At 48.2% G+C, this 16,004-nt stretch overlaps 1 protein-coding gene across 1 annotated transcript in view; it reads left to right on the top strand.

Annotated features, from left to right (window-relative positions):
* The window catches only part of USP31 (ubiquitin specific peptidase 31), a 35,021-nt gene that overhangs the window by 869 nt on the left and 18,148 nt on the right, over positions 1-16,004 (top strand). The window contains exons 2-3 of the mRNA XM_063345307.1: positions 14,159-14,296; positions 14,794-14,882. Coding sequence (XP_063201377.1) covers positions 14,159-14,296; positions 14,794-14,882 — 227 coding nt within the window. The remainder of the gene's footprint in view (positions 1-14,158; positions 14,297-14,793; positions 14,883-16,004) is intronic.

Raw genomic sequence — 16,004 nt, 5'->3', positions numbered from 1 at the left:
CGCCCTCGAGTGCCCTTCCTCCTCCGTGTGGGGACAGCACGGCACCTCAGTGTCCCTTGCCTGGCCGCTGCGCTTGGGGCTGGCCTCCGTGCATCACACTGGCCATGGTGTGGGGCCTTGTTGCTGGTCCGAGCGCTCACACGGCGTGAAAAGGCCTCGCCAGCTGCACACTGGTAGCTCTGGAGAGCTGCTCCGCCATCCTTCAGGAGAGGCAGACCCCCAGCCACACGTAGTCTGGCCGAGTGACGGCCTTGCGTGTCCTCACCGTGGCGGCCACCCCTCGGCTCTGCGGTTGTCCCTGGGGTGAGCACCTGTAGTTGGGATACTGCCGCTCCGTCTTTCCTGGCGGTGTTGAAAGCCGGCTAATGCCTCTGCTGCCTTTTACTGGTGAAAGTGTCCATTTTGCTGTTTCATACCTCTGCCGTGCTGCATTTAGAAAAGTTGCGACTAATTGTTGTTGCGACGCTGGAGCTGGGAGTGTGCACGGGAGGAGGAGGAGGAGGATGCTGTTGAGAGGTGCGATTCCCAGCCTCCCCGAGCACATGGGAGTTTGGGTTGATTTGGGGAACGCGTTGCAGAAGTACAGGATTGTAACCTTCTGCTCGTACTAGGTGGTGGGTAATAACGTGGCATTCTCCGTGCTGGAGCCCTCGCACCGTGGTTTGATCCGACAGTGCTGTCTTCTGCGCTGCCCTGCCGCCAGCAGCGCGCCCACCCTGGGAGCTGTTGTAGCAGAGGGCATGGCTGTTGCACCTATGGTTTAAAAATGGTCTTGCAATGCTTTTGGATGAAATAAGACACAACTGTTTTAAAAGTGCTCCAGGCCTACCTCGCTTCTTGAAACAGTAAGGGTGTTGTGAAGTTTTGTTGTAATGGTGATTCCCTGGCGTATAAAACTGCTTGACTGCGTGAAAGAATGAGGGGGTAGGTGGTAGCTTCCACACCATTAACTTGAAGACCTTTGCTTTAGGGGAATTTTTCTTGCAGAGTGAGCTGGAGAGGGGATGCATAGATGCATGAAAATTCAGCAAGAATGTAGTTCACACGTTCTCTGTCTTCAGATGGGGTGCAGCAGCAGGTAGAGACTGTGGGTACCAACGTCTTCTCTCCCTAAGCGTCTGTTGGCTGGTGGGATGTCAGGGAGGCTCCTCTGAGGTGTCAGCGGTCTTTGGCACCCTCAGTTGTTTGGACTGACACACAGCCAGCACCTCCTCCCTTTGCTTCTCCTGTTTCCAGGCAGCTGCATCCGCCCTCACCGCAGCCGTATGGGGGTATTCTGTGGGGAGCCCGGCTGTTTGCCTGTGGAGCGAAGGCGCCTGCCCTCTCTCGAGGATGCCTGGCGCTGGGTAGGGACCGTGTGCGACTGGTGTTTTCAGAAGTGTTTATTGATGGAGGAGCGCTTGGAAGCTGATCTGCTCAGCTGCAGTTTCGGTGCATCCAGCACTGGCAGTAGCACTGGGCACTCGCCTTTATCGAAACCCTTCACCGCTCTAGAGGCGTTCTGGCAGGAGAAGAAATTGTGGATTTCTTCTGAGTAATAAGAGGAATAAAAGGTTGGGAAAGCAGAATTATTGTTTGCCAGTGTAAGTGATAAAATCAAAGGGGAAAGCAGACCACTTTCTAGGACAAGAAATGCTGTTTATGCAGGCCTGCAGTAGAAGCGTTCAGATAAGAGTGACAGAAGGAGGAAGAGAAACAGGTCTGTAGATTAAATTAAGGCCATGTTCCAAATTAGTTTGTTTTTTTTTTTTTTTTTTTTTTTAGAGTGGAACTTTCTTTGCTTATTTGCAGGCGTCATTAACGGTAAGCGAATGCTTTTCTACTTGTTGATGTAGCAGGAGCCCATCAATCTTCTACCTGCCAGATCCCCTGGAGGTTTTTAAAAAGCATCTGGCTGTGGGGGATGTTGTCCCCGTAGGTCCTGTTCACTGCTGCACAATGTCAACAGCCCGTGTCTTCCTCCGAAGGACTTTGTCATTATGTCAAGTACTTGGCTGTTTCCTTACAGGGGTCAATTACTTTTAATAGTAAATTAACGCCTCTAAAGACAGTTAAGTAGCCTGAACCTGCTATTAAATTCAGTGTTCTTAATTAAAATTTTCTTCAGCAGCAGATTTGCACAGTTAATTTAAAGATGTAAACAACAGGCTTAGATTTGAGAAAGGTGAAGATTGGTGTTTTCACTCTGGAAACTGCTCTTTCTCCCCCAGACAAGCTTGTTTTGGGTAGGGGGTGGAATGTTCCCTGTCTTCATTGCTTTATTTTTTTTTTTAAGGGTGAAAAGTGTTTTCACAAGAGTCATTTTGCACTTTCACTTCAACAGTAATAGCTATTGATAGTAATATTTATTTGGTAGTCAGAAAGTGCTTTAGCCGGCATGCTTAGAAATCCATGTATGTTGGGTTTTTTTGACTTTTTCTCCTCTTTTGGCACTGAATATAATTGAACAAAGACACTTCCTGATTCCTAAACACTTATCTGCAGGCGCTAAGCGTATTTTAGGATAAAGGATAATACTTATCCTCTTGCTCATTCTTATATCTGTAGGCTTTTTTCTTGGGGCAGAGGAAATTCTTTTCTAAGGCAGGGTCTCTCTGAGTCCTTGTGGACAGAGGCCTTTGAGGCTGTGAGTCTCTAGATGCTCTTTACCCTTAGCTGGTTTTTCTTGGTAGTATTTTCTCCCTTTTTTGGTTGGTCTTCAGGAAGTAACCCATCCCATGGATTCATGAATCATGTAGTCCTGCTGCTGAAAACAAGCAAAATGCAATTAAAACAAGTGCTTTGTATAAAATGGTTTGTCTTGTAATTGCAGGGCCGAGAAAGAGCCTTGCAAGAGAGCTAATACACGGGGAGGGGAGGTGAAGTGCTCGCCCGGCCAGCAGCTAGTAAATTGTTTCTGATCAGATCTACTTGAAACACAAGGATCTCTGCCAGTTTCTGCATTTTAAACCCGACATTTCTCTCTGCTGTGAGAATTTTTTTTTTTTAATAATCTTTTCTTCCCAGTCTGCAGCGTGGGTCTGTGCAGAGCGCTCTCTAAAGCGTTTGTGGTGGCTTATCCTCAGGGCAAGGATCTGCTGTGGGAAGGGCACCAAGGAAGACTTGGGGAGCACTTGTTCTCTGTGATTGAAGCGCAGTGGAAGTTGCGTGTGAAGCTGTGCGTGTCCTCTGCTATTCCTGCTACTGGGGTGTTCGCTGCCCGGGGCTCGTCCTTTGTGTTCTGCGGCTGAGCTAGCAGGAGGCAATGGCAGTGGGGAGCCACATCTTCATGAAGAGCAGGAGGGGTAGAAGGCTGTAGCGGTAGAAGGTCAGGGAAAGAATGGACTGGGATGTGGAAGCAGAGGGGTTTGGTTCCTTGGGTAGCAGCCCTGGGGCTGGGAGCAGAAGGGAGCCCATGCAAGCCCTTCCCGGGGAGATGATACAGGAGCACAGTGGCGGAGGTGATGGATGTTGGTTTTTTTTATCTCAAGCTTTGGATGACTTTCCCATTTGTGCTCATTTGCAGCTTGTTTTAACAATCCTTTTCTTCTGATTGCTCAGTGGTTTTTATTTTCCTGCCTAAACAGAGCTGCTGCTTTCATAACAGGGGCCAATATTGCAGCTTGTGCTTCCTCTTTCCCCTTTGTGATGGTGTGACAATGGTGACAAACATCTATTGTATAAGCAGTAGCTGTGCTTTGGCTTGTTTTTTTCCAGGGAGCTGTCCCGTTCTGCCTGCAAAGTTCCTGGGAGTGTCAGACAGTGGGGACAGAGCACCCTTTGTAATGGGGAACTGGTCTGTGACACTTGGAGGTGATGATGGGGGTCTTAAGCAAGAAGGGTTTTTATTTAAACTAATTGGGCTTGAAAAATTGTATGTACTTGTCCAAATCCTCTACCTTTGCTTTCCTCGGAGTTCTGGTCTCCTGTGGATGATTGGATGTTTTCTGTTTTGAGGCTTTTTTCGTAGCTAAGCCAGTTGTACACTGAAGCATGTCCAGTGTTTAACAAGACCCTTTGTGTGCTAGAACTGCATTGATTTATCTTTTTTTTCCCTACAAGATGAAGACTGCCTTATTTTTATGACCTGCAGTGTGTACAGCAAATACAGTAAAATCATAAGAACTGGATCAAGTTGGATTATCAGAATTAGATCTGAACCCAGAATGAGTTTCTGTTAGTAGAGCAGGGATTATTGTGCCAGGTTAATAGTGGTGCTTCCATTTATCTTTAAACCTGTGTTTAGTGTAAGGTTTCATAGTAGCTGTGTCTAACTCTTACAGTTTCAAGGTGCTTGTGTTTTGGAAATGCGGTTGGTGTAAACACTGCAGCTGGGACAAGCAATCTGTCAACTGTGTTGGTCACTTCTTTGTGAATTAATAAATAACTCCTCTGAGTTAGGAAGGAACTCCTGCAAAGTGTTGACACAGTATCTTAGCCTCCTGTTGTAGATTAAATGACAGCAGTTCTCAGCGTGGGGTTGCTTGGTGCAGTTTGGGTGTTGGAAACCTTCAGGCCCGCACCCAGAGCTGTTAGCCACGAGCTCTTCCACTCGCTAGAGCCCTCGTGCTTTGCTAATGGGGTCAGTTATAAGTGAAATGGAATCCCCTGGATCATGTTTAATTATCTTGCTCTCTGCCTAGTGCAGCAATCAGTTATTTTATTCTGGACAGTGTCAACTGCTTATTCCTAAAATATTTCTGTGGAGAGCCAACTGTCCTCCCTTTACACAAAGAGATGGAAGAATGGGACATGAAAGAAGAAGTACAAGACCCTTCACGCTTCCCTCCTGGTCCCTCATCTCTTCGTTCCTGGTGTTTCGGTTCCTTCATTCATCTAAAAAGGCTTTGAGTAGGGCCCCGTAACGTGGGATCTTGAAGTGCTTGTTCCAGTTCAGGCCAGGTGATGCCTGGACTCCCAGTGATGCCATTGCAGTGGGGAGACTTGTCCTAGAGCTGCTCTGGGATTTGGAATTGACACACTGGACTTGAAACAAAAAGCCAGTTATAAATCTTCTACATCATTATTATGATATTTCTTGACATTATGGGAACGTGTTTCTCTCTTCTTCACTGGGATCATGAAGGTCTTTGGCAGTCTTTCCAAGTTAAGCTTTTCTTTTTTTAATGTTAATGATCGGTAAGATGCAAGTCCATTATTGTGAGTGGGGTTTTTTTTTTGTTTTACTTTTTTCTTTGTTTGTATTTCCTTACACTTGAAGAATATTTTTCTTTACTCCCTCCCCATCCACCTCACACAAACCCCCTGTGAAAGGTTTCCTGCAGCAAAATCCTGGTTGCCTTAAAGCAGCAGTCTGATTTACCTGTCAAATCCAAAGATTTTTCTGTGGATTTCTGGGTTATACTTCAAACTTCTGTTGCACTTATTCAGAGTGAAGGCTGGGGAGCGGAGAGCCGAGCTGCAGAGCCCAGAGGTCGAACGCTGGTTTGTGTATGGTTTTCTGCTGGAGAGGGAAGCAGAAGTGGTACAGCTGCTCATCTCCAGGAGTCCAGGAGATGAGGGGAAGGAAGGGCGAGGGGAGGCAGGGAGGAGACTCCAGTGTAGAGCAGCTCCATGGCCCTGCTGCGAGGTGGCCCTGGGGCCTGACGGCTGGATGGACCCTCTGTGGGGCTGGAAGGGTGATTGCGCATCGTTGCCAAAATGTGTTCTCTGTCTTCTGAGCTCTGAGGTCCTTATTTCCACACTGCCTCCACAGAAGCACAAATGGTGAAAGTATGAAAACCATGTCATGTCTGGCAACTTGTGGAAGGGGTGAGGGAATGCTTGTTCTTGGGCAGATTAATTGGATCTGTGCGTTGCTCCGTGCCCTGTTTCGCATGCTGGCATTTATAAATGGCCACGCTTGATTGCGAGTAAACCCATTTCGTGCTTCCATCTGAACGCGTGACTGCTGCAAAGCACTGCTTTAATGAACTCTTTTGCATATGGTTCTGTCAGTGAAATTAATTTTCTTTTGCAGCATCCTTGAAGTGCATGGGGAGGCTCGTGTGAGCAGTAGTGATCAGATCCCCGTCTCGGGGGCTTGTACTCTAACCTGGGACCAGAGGCAAAACCTGGAGAGAGCGGGAGAGGCGGGAGCGTACAGCTGGAGCACAAGCTCCTTGGGCTCCTGAGCCCAGCCCTGGAGTCTGTCCACTACGCCAGCATTTCTTGACTTTACTGAACTGCTTCACACTTGTGGCATTCCCTCCTCCTTAATCCCTCGCTCTTTTGAATCCCACCTATCGCTCTACTAGTGTAGCAAGAAAACAAAGTCGGTTTGTAGAACAAAATCGTATTTCTGCTGTTCATAAGGATGAATTCTGTTGGCAGACAGCACCAACTCCCAGCAGTGCCTTCTGACAGATGCCTGGGAAGGAGCGTGCCTGTTTGGGAACACAGCACCCAATGCCCCAGCTTTCCGGGTCCCTTTCCTATGTGGAAGAGGTGGCTGGGCAGTGCTGGCCCCAGCTGCATGCCCTCTGCCCGCTCCCGCTGTGCTCCCCGTGTTGGGGAGCTGCCAGCGGCTCTGCCTGCCGGTGCCTGCCTGGAGGAGGGAATGCTGCATGTGCACACAGCAATCCTGGAAGGTGTCGTCTTGACAAACTTCACTCTCTCCTTACGTGTTGAAGAAAGGTGGTTAATCAGGATTAACTAAAGCTTTAGCCTGGAAGGGTGAGAGTAGCTGCTAGCGCAGGACAGATGTCAAGCAGGGGCAGGTGGGGTAATGCTTCTTGTCTGGGCTTGTTAAACGCAGTGGAGAATCCCCTCTGGTCCTGGCATGCTGCACTCTGCTGTTCTCCTCTTGTTTTTACTTTTTGAAGTGTTACAATAACTGGCGGTGCTTATTTTCCCCTCTGCGGGAGGCAAGGGCCTGGCTGTGTGGGCACCGTTCTGTGCTGGCCCTGGGGACGGCTGGCTGCCCGCAGAGCCACCACATTCTCCCACGGGGTGCTTCCTCCAGAGCCCCAGCGCCTCGTCCTCGGTGCGGGATGGGAGACAGACGGGTGAACCCCAGGCTGGTGCTGAACTTGGGGGGCTGTGACCCAGCTGTCCCTACGTGCACAGGGAGATGCTGCAGAGGTTTTCTGCCTCCGGCTCCTGGCAGTAAGGGTGGGTTGCTGGCTGTGCCACTCTGCTGCCTGAAGGCAGCTGGCATCGCTGCTAGCCTCCGAGGAGGAGGAAGGCTCGTTGCACTCAGTTGCCCTGGTTTTCTTTTTTTCTGCTGTGTGTAGCCTGCAGCAGCTGAGCCAATGTGTCCCGAGTGCTGGAAGCCGTGCAGGTCTGTTGGCGGCAGCCAGTGGCAGAGCCCTGGCTAGGAAAGAGCATAATGGTCACTGCTGGCAGCATCTCTGCTGGCACTTTCACCTGGGCAAAGGGTTGCTGCTAGCCTTGGCTTTGTCCCCAGCCTGGGAAAGAATGGAAGGTCTGAACTGCACGCTTTCCCCAGAAAAGGGCATCTCACTTCAGAGAGAGGAATTTGCTGTTTCTGTGTGTGAGCGGAGAGAACAATTTACGTAAATGCTCTTCATGAGATGTCTGCTGTAGAAGTTGCTCAAACACATCTATGGGTTTAAAAAAAAATAATCTGGTTGAACAGAACTTGATGATGTTCAATGAAAGATGAAGAATAGCCTTTCTTTCCTGCTCACGTGTGTCATTGTGTCAGGTCTCTAATGAGCTGGCTTCATCCGTTCATGTACAAAAACCTTTCCACAGCTGCTTCCTACCAGCGGCACACGAGAAAGTAGCAGACTGACATTTTCCCTTTAGTTGTCTTTGTGATCTCGAACAATAACAGCAGCAAAGGAGAGGCCAGTAGTTCAGCTATGTTTGGATTTATTTATTGCATCTATTTAGAGCAATACATGAATGATTATTAAACTTTCAGTGGGCTGATAAAAATGATAATGCGTCTTTGCCGTAAATCTGCTTTATAGATGGACAGGGACTTGTTTGGTTATAGGGTGCTTGCATTAGGGGATTAGATAAGTGTATGCAATCGATATGAAATGATGATTTTTTTTCCCCTTCTTATCTCTTTTGATGGTGCCTGTGTGCTGGTGCTTGCACATCTCGGGTAAAGCAAGATTCATTCCTCCTCCTGACGAACTCCCAGGGGCTGAGCTGAGGAGGGAGCCTGGAGGTGCACGTTCTGTGTTGTCATGGAAAGGTGTTGGGAGGGAGCTTCAGAGTCCGTACTCGCTCCTGGTGTCTCACATCCGAAACAGCTGCACTAAAACCTTTCTTGACCCGCTCTTAATACCCTCTGGTGATGGACAGAGTCTGTTCAGATGCACCACCTATACTTAACAGAGCCAGATTAGGGGCAGAGGATTAAAGGCTATGGGGGGTTGGTTAATGTGGTGTTTTTAATGTGTCTTTATGTGTTTTTTTCAACAAAGTGTTTCTTAACTCTGTGTCTGCAGCCAGTTGCAGTTGCTTTTACATTACTGCAGTGGGTTGAGCATAAGCAGGACCAGCAAAACGACATTTTGTCCTCTCTTACTTGATGAGCAAAAGGGGAAAGTTTGAGGTTATGTTTTGCCTTGTACCTGTCCTTGTGTAATCTTTCAGCAGCCTGGATGCAGCCTGGGTGGCTGAGCAGGTATCTTGGGGAGGGCCTGTTGCAGTTGTGGCCTCATTTAAACTGAGGTGGCTGCCTGAGCTGCCCAGATGTCACCTGGATTGCACTGTCACAGACTAAGTCAAACCACCTTAGCCTTGCAGTGCCCCACAGCAAGGGCAGGAGACCTGCTGCCCCTGGATGGCAGCTGGTGAGCTGGAAGGGGAGTCCCAGAGAATAAATCCAAAGAGGTTCAGCTAGGACAATGCTTAAAGATGAGATGCTTGCTTGCTTTGTCTTGCTGACCACCAAATGTTATTGGAGCTGCTCAGGAGTTGCCAGGCTTGCCAAGACATTTCAGTCCCCCATCTACTGCACAGGGCTGTAGGGTCCCCACTGCTTGATCCTACAGCCCACTCCCCTCAGCTGGAGCGAGGGGGCTGGCTTTGGAGGCAGGGAATAGTGTGGGGCTGTATTTGATTGCTGAGCCATCTAGTTGAGTTGAGACTGTGCTTTAGGAGTTTCTGTTATTTTTCTCAAATTGTTAAATTGTTTATTTGAGTCAGTGCCTTTATCTCTCGCTTGGGTTTAGTTATATTCCTTAATACTGACTGTTACGCACTGCGTGTCTGTTGCTCCTCCTTTACGCCTTGCCATCTTGGATTGCTTCGCTGCCCCAGTATCTTGCAGTGTACTGGGAGGAAGGCACATAACATTTCAGAGAGCGGCAGATGCAGAGGTTTAAGTAATAACAAACACACTTGTAGCAGCGATGGCAGGAAGCATGAGTAACGCTGGGAACACGCTGCTATTGCTGGAGTGTTTTTGTAGCAGAGCCTCTTGTGAGGGAATTGCATCTGATATTTTGTAGTGCTTCCTGAATCACTTCCAACATCTTGTGATCTGTCTCCACAGGCAGCTCTTTATCCTTGGTCCACTCAGGATGCAAGAGTGTTGAGGAAACCAGAACAGCTATCATGGAGATGCTTTGGAGACGGGGAATGACACAGATACAGCCCAAGACACGTGGCTGTTGCAAATCCCCGGGGTTCTCTCTGCTGCGGGGTGTTACAGGCTTGCGCAGCTCGCTGTAGGACAGCACATCACCAGGAATGCACGTCAGTAAAAGCCAGCGGGGGTCTAGACTGGAGTAATGTGCTGGTGACACTGGGAGAGAGGCGATAAGAAACACTAGCCTGGATTCCTGAAGTCCTTGCTTATGTCTGTTTCCATACAGAACCCCCCCAGGCCCCCTTTTTTACTTGAAATACCAGATTCATTTCCTCCTAGCGATACTAAAGACCCTTTTATCCTCAACTCTGTCTAGACTAGGACTTAAAGTGCGGTGGTAGCACCTGTTGGCTAACTTCACTAAAACAAACTAGACCAGATTAAGCAGCCGGCTCTTAGCACGCTGACTGAAAAGTGTTAATGCTGGCCTGATGATTTCATACCTTTTTATATCTTAGTGCAGAGAGCACCATACGCTGCTGTGGGGGGTGTTGTGGAGGGGGTGTGTGTGTGTTTCAGCACCTCTCTTTCTTTTGGCCCTCTTTGGTCAACTCACTGCTGAGGAGAATGGGCTTGGTCTTGCTGTGATTTGCGCTGCTTTTGGAGCCCTCCTCCCTCAGTGGCAGTACTGGCCATTGTCATCTTGGCATGCTGAGCTGGATGCAGGAGGGAATGGGAAGGATGAATAAGGCCATTAAAAGTCAAGCGTGCTATTGTAGAGGCACGGGTAGCAGTTCTAGAGAAAATATGTAGTGAGATAGCCACTTAAGACTGGGTGAAAATCTCTGCTTCTCACTTCAGTGATTGATTTTCAGTTTGGAACTTGACACAGTAATTTAAGGGCTAAATTTAATTTTCAGTGAAATTTTTTTGAATAAAGATAATGTTTGCAAAGGAAGTCTATGCAGGCATGTCTTAAATTCTTCCCTACACCTTTGTCTGGGTGTGTTCAGCTAAACACGCTGCTGTGAATAGCAGCCTTCTCTCCTTGCTACAGATGTTTTGGATATTTTGGAATATTAATTCTGCCTGATGCTCCATGACCCACTACATCCTGTCAGCAGTGTCTGACTGTTAGCTGGGCCCATGGATTCAAGTCATGGTGTTGTGGGGCTGGAAGGGTGATGGGCTCTGATGCCCTTGCTCGAGGCAGGACCTGGGCCTGAGACCTGCTGCTGGGCTCTCTGGGTATCCAGCAGCGAGGAGCTGCCTTGTGAGCACCCTAAGATGGGTCAGCCTGGAGCTTTCTTAAAAATAAAAGAATGCATGGTGCTCTGTTCAAGAAACTAGTGTTCTGTCAATCTAATGGGAGAGGTGTAAGACCATGAATTGCAATAAAGTTAGTGGAAGTGGGACCCTGCACCGTGGTATTCAGCTGAAGGATGTTTAGTGATGTGAAGGAAGGATCTGGTTACGAGAGCATCCATGATCTAGGCTAGTCAGTGTCAGCTGGTGGAATGACAAGGTTGTGTGTTTAGGTGTGACTTGGGGACAGTGGGTTTCTAGCACAGCTAAACTAGGCTTCCTTAGGTTGTTGCCATCTTGTCCTGATGTCTGCTGGGTGAATGTCAAGTGTTTAGGCATCGGACCAGGATCTGCAAGTACGTTGGCTGTATTTTCATGGGTTAGTGTTACAGTTCATAAATTGGTGCAACACCAATAATTCACTAGACTTTCTGCTGAAGGCGGGCAAGAGGTATCAGGCTAATGCCTGAAAGAGGCTTAAGATCGTTTTTAGACCGTGTTTTGTCACTATTTTCCTGCCAGTTGATCTTGTTTTGCTCAGTGGGAACTAGGAACAGAGAGAAGACTGTTTGGTGCCCTCTAATCTTTGAGTCCCTGTAGAATGCTCCCCTGCAGGAGCATCCCAAGCTGACGTTACGTTGAGCACTGAGCAGCGGTGTGCTGGCTGGCACCTGTGTGGTGCAGAGGTGAGCATTTGCCGTGGACCACTCACTTGTTTAAAACTGTGTTTACATATTTTATGTGGGAGGGTGCTGGTCCCTGCGCAGGCAAGGGCAGTAAATCTGTTGTCAGAAAGGGCTTGCACATATGTAATAAGAGCAGATTATTTCTGTTTTCTCTTATTTTGCTGCCTTGAGGCAGGTGGACAGATTATAGAGGATAGAGAATATATGTTTATCAGTCCTTTTCTGTCTTTTTTATCACCTCCTCCCCCAGCTTCTGGTGACCCCATTTTCTAGAGGGATAAAGCAAGCAGCCCAACCTCATTTCTCAAATCTGTTGCAAAGTCTGATTAGAGAAATGGAGGAGCTCCGGTACTGTGTGCGTGTGCAGCCTGCCCGACCCCCTCGGGGCGGCCGCTCTGCCGCAACCTCCCCGTGGGGTTCTGGCCCGGCAGGTACAGTCTGGTCTCTGCTGGTGCCACTGCCCCTTTTTGGGGACCCTGATAAGTACTGTGGAAGCACTTTCTGTCTCTCCGCAGGTGTCCCAATGGACGTAGGTGCAGCACTGCTAACATGGCACATCCCAAACAGGATTGCTTTTCCCGGTAGCACGCAGCATGGGATGGTTGGGGAATTGCTGTGTGATTGCAAAGAAAAGCCTGGTATTGACTTTATGGTTAAAATCAGTGGAGTGGGAGCATGGGGGTGGCTGACCCGTGACCATGTGTTTGGTGAAGGTCCTGCTTGTTTCATGAGTGGCAGGAGGAGCAGGCTGGCTTTCCCGGCTGCAGCTTGACGCCTCCTTGGAGACGCAGAACATGCTGGCTTTTCGACAGCAGCAGTGGTGTCTGCTGCTCAGAAAGGAACCCTGGCTCAGCTGATGGGTCAACCCACCACGACATGTTACTCCAGAGACTATTCCCACTGAACGCTGGCTTCTATCCTCCAGAGCCTGTGCCATGTCCCCTGGTGTGCAGTGATGATTGCTGGCCGGCCGTTCGGGTGGTGTTGTGGAGGTACAAGTGAGATCAAGGAGCCGGAGCAGAGAAAGTATTTCCTGGATGTTGGTTGTTGTAAAGGAACAGCCTTGCCCTAGTAAACCCTGGTGTGGGGTCCCAGTGGCTTTTCGAGGAGGAGGAGGAGACGTTATCCCAGGGAAGGGGCACATGTGGCCCAGCTGGAGGCTCAGTGCAAACTTCAGCGTTATAAAAGGTGTCTGCAGAGCTGCAGGGCAAGGATAAATCTGCAAAGAGCAGATTTTGGTTGCTGGTGAGCTTCAAGCCCTTCCTGTTTGTGTCCGGAAGAAAAACAGGTTTGAGCAAATCCCTTGGGTGTGCTGGTGTCCTTCTGAGACGGCTTTTCTGGAAATTCAGGAGTAAATTAGATGCATTTCCCAGGCTCTTACGTGTATCCAAAGTAGTGCCGGTTGTGCACATTGCACCTGTGACTGAGTCCTGCCTTGTCTGGAATTCCCTGGTCCAGCAGCACCCGTCGGGTACCGCACTGCTGTGGCTTTTGTTGCTCTGTGACGCTTCGGTTCCCTCTGCTTGCTCCAGCTGGAGGGAAAGCTGCACCCCTGGCTGGGACGGTCCTTCATAACTGTGTACAACCCCAGTGCGAACTGCGCTTTTCCTCCTGCTCAGTGGTCTGCCCTAAGCAAGTTTTCTGTTTTGGTAGTGGCAATAGGAGAGGGTATGTAGGATGAGCAAGTTGTGCCTAGTGGATACTTGATACCTAGTGGAGAAAATTACATGGTGACCACACTGCTTATGTGCTTCAGAGGGTGTCTGATGCAAAGTAAGTTTTCCCTTTCGGCGTATTATTGGAATGATCAGTTTGTAGAAGCATCTGCAGTTTTGATGTACTGATCTTGGCTGATTCCTGGAATTGGATACTTAATTAGAGTTGAGCATTCTGCGTCTAGGTTTTGGGAAATTTATTACCTCACCAAAGCAGGAATGAGCTAGACAGCATGAGTGGGCGTTAGGAGACTTGTTTTGCTTCAGCTTAAATACTTGTTTTGAAGTAATAAATAGATGATAAATAGATTTTAAATATATAGATTATATAGGTTTATCTTAAATAAATATAATTGATATTAATAGATAAATAATAGATATAATAGATATTTATTATATCTACCTGAAATAAGAGATATCTTAAATAGATTTTGGGAATTGAACGGTTTCAGATTCTGTGGTATGTGGACAGGTATGATTAAAAATACCCTTTGCTCTGTGTTAGCATGGGAAATACCGCCTGTCATTGTCGGTGGATTGAAGTGAGCTTGCCTTGCTCTTGACTTATGTGAAAGTATTGCAGGTTGATTGTTTTGGTGTTCATCTCATCTAATGAGTCCCAAGTTTGCTATGAACATTTCTGTTTAAATGCTGATGCAGTTCCTCCATAACCACTGCCATAACCCCTCTGGTCTGTTCTCAGAGCAGGGGGCAGTTTCTCTGCCCAGCAAGGCATCAGCTTATTCTCTAACTCGAGGCGTGCGGAGGGTCCCGCACACGAGGGTACATCCTGGCCTGTCCCCAGGTGCTATGGGGAGGCAGTGCCCATCCAGAGCTGTCGGCAGCCCCCGGTTTTGAGTGCGGTGTCAGCTCTGCCAGTCTGATTGTGTGGGCTTGGTAAAGGGAAAAGCTCGATTCTTGTGCTTTTGCTGGACACTGTCTCTGTCTCTCTGCAGAACATTGTGTCCAAGAACGCTATGCAGTACCGTGGGAATGCCCAGCACGATGCGCAGGAGTTCCTGCTTTGGCTTCTAGACAGAGTCCACGAAGATCTGAACAATGTAGTGAATTACAGCGGCATGCCTCCACTCAAGGTAAGGTATTTTGCTGGGAGCCAGCGTGGGAGAGTAGCTGTAAGTTTGCATGCAGTCTTTCTTTTTAAATTATTTCTCCCCATTGGCTTCTCAAATCTGATACTTGGTATGGAACAAAAACTTGGGTTAAAATACTGTTTGTTTCTGGCCCTGTGAATGCAACTAGCTGTTTCACGAATCCCTGGCCAGGTGTTCCCCAATACAGTCATTTGTGAATGGTCACATCCTCCTCTGAAAGAGCTGGAAGGCATTCCAGGGGAGGGACTGCCAGGCACATCATCTGGTGGGAGATCCCTGCCTTTCCTTGGGCTGCCCTAGCTGCTGCATTCCTGCATAACCACTCGTGTGAGCAGAGCACGCTTGTTATTTAAAATTATTGTGACCTTTTTCTGGTGGTTTTGGGCAAGGGGGGCACGAATTCAGCTAGGAATACTGGAGTCATCTCTGGTGCACCTCCACGCCTGGGTGTGCTTCTAGGGTTTATTCTTCTCTTTTAGCCACCGCTGGAGGATGACGTGCTGCTCGAGGGACCCGCCTTTCCAATCAGTAGTACTTTTGTGCAGGAACTCTTTCAAGCCCAGTACAGGTATATTTTGTAAATTTTGAGGCATTATTGCATGTATCGGTGACCCCAGTACAATTCTACCCTGATGCTAGCTCCCAGTACAGTTGAGACTGGTGTCACTGTGTTAACAGCTATTTCTGAATTACTTCTGAATGAAATCTGAACTAAGATCTTGCTCCAGAGGAGAGAGAGAATTTCACTACTTTGAATTTGGTATATTCTGTGAAAATCTGCAGTATGTACCACCTCTTCATCTGCTGTGACGCATCCTGAAAGTGAGTCAGTGCTCAGTGGAGCAAAGACGCGGGACAACTCAGTGCTGTTTACCCTGGCTGTTCAGAGGCAAGAGCCTGTGGCAAGATCTGGAGGTGCCTGGAGGTTGCTGGGGAGTTACGGATCCCAGGTGTCTTGTAGAGTTCCTGTTATCTGGCACGTGGGAATTCTGAGCTGAATCTCTCACTGTCCCTTCAGGGCTTTCCCATGAGTTTCCCATACTTCCTGGGAAGCAAGCTTTCTAATTTCAGAACTAATCTGAGAAAAGAGGCTAATTTCCAGTGCTCCTCAATGAAGATACCTCGACGGTATCTGTGTTGCTATAAGAATTTTAATTGCTGGGCTTTCTCCCCAATATTTGCCAAGGCTTTCTTTGCAAAGGAGAAACCTTAAGCCTGGTATAAAACACAAAGCCAGTGTAAGGTGCAGGTTAATTCTGAATGTGAGAGGTGTGTTGTCTGGAGTTTTCCCCTTCTGGGTAAGAGAGATCTGTACACCTGCAGTGCTGATTGTCGCCGTCTCTTTCCCATCACTTCCTCTCTTCTCAAAGAGAAGCCCATTCCGGGTCTTCCATGTTGGAGCTACTGTTAGTGAATTATTAATTTTGCAGTGATGTTTATTAAAAGCAAAATTCAGGGAGTGGAGTGAAGCTTTTTCCTGGCATGCCCTGTAATGAACTTTGAGACTAATTACTTTAAAAGGATCTAGAAATCAGGAGGCTATCATTTACAGCAGCTATGTCTATACAGCCTCTGTGAGAGCCGCTCCGAACGGAGAAGGAAGAGCAGAAAGGGGCAGCCAGGTTGATAGGCAAAGGCTGTTATTTGTGATTTGATGATTTATCCATTCCTGATGAAATGCGGTGTAACT

This window comes from Chroicocephalus ridibundus, chromosome 8 (genome assembly GCF_963924245.1).
Source record: "Chroicocephalus ridibundus chromosome 8, bChrRid1.1, whole genome shotgun sequence".
NCBI classification, from domain to species: Eukaryota; Metazoa; Chordata; class Aves; order Charadriiformes; family Laridae; genus Chroicocephalus; species Chroicocephalus ridibundus.
The sequence above is the reverse complement of the archived record's forward strand: the minus strand, read 5'-3'. Positions and strand labels throughout refer to the sequence as shown.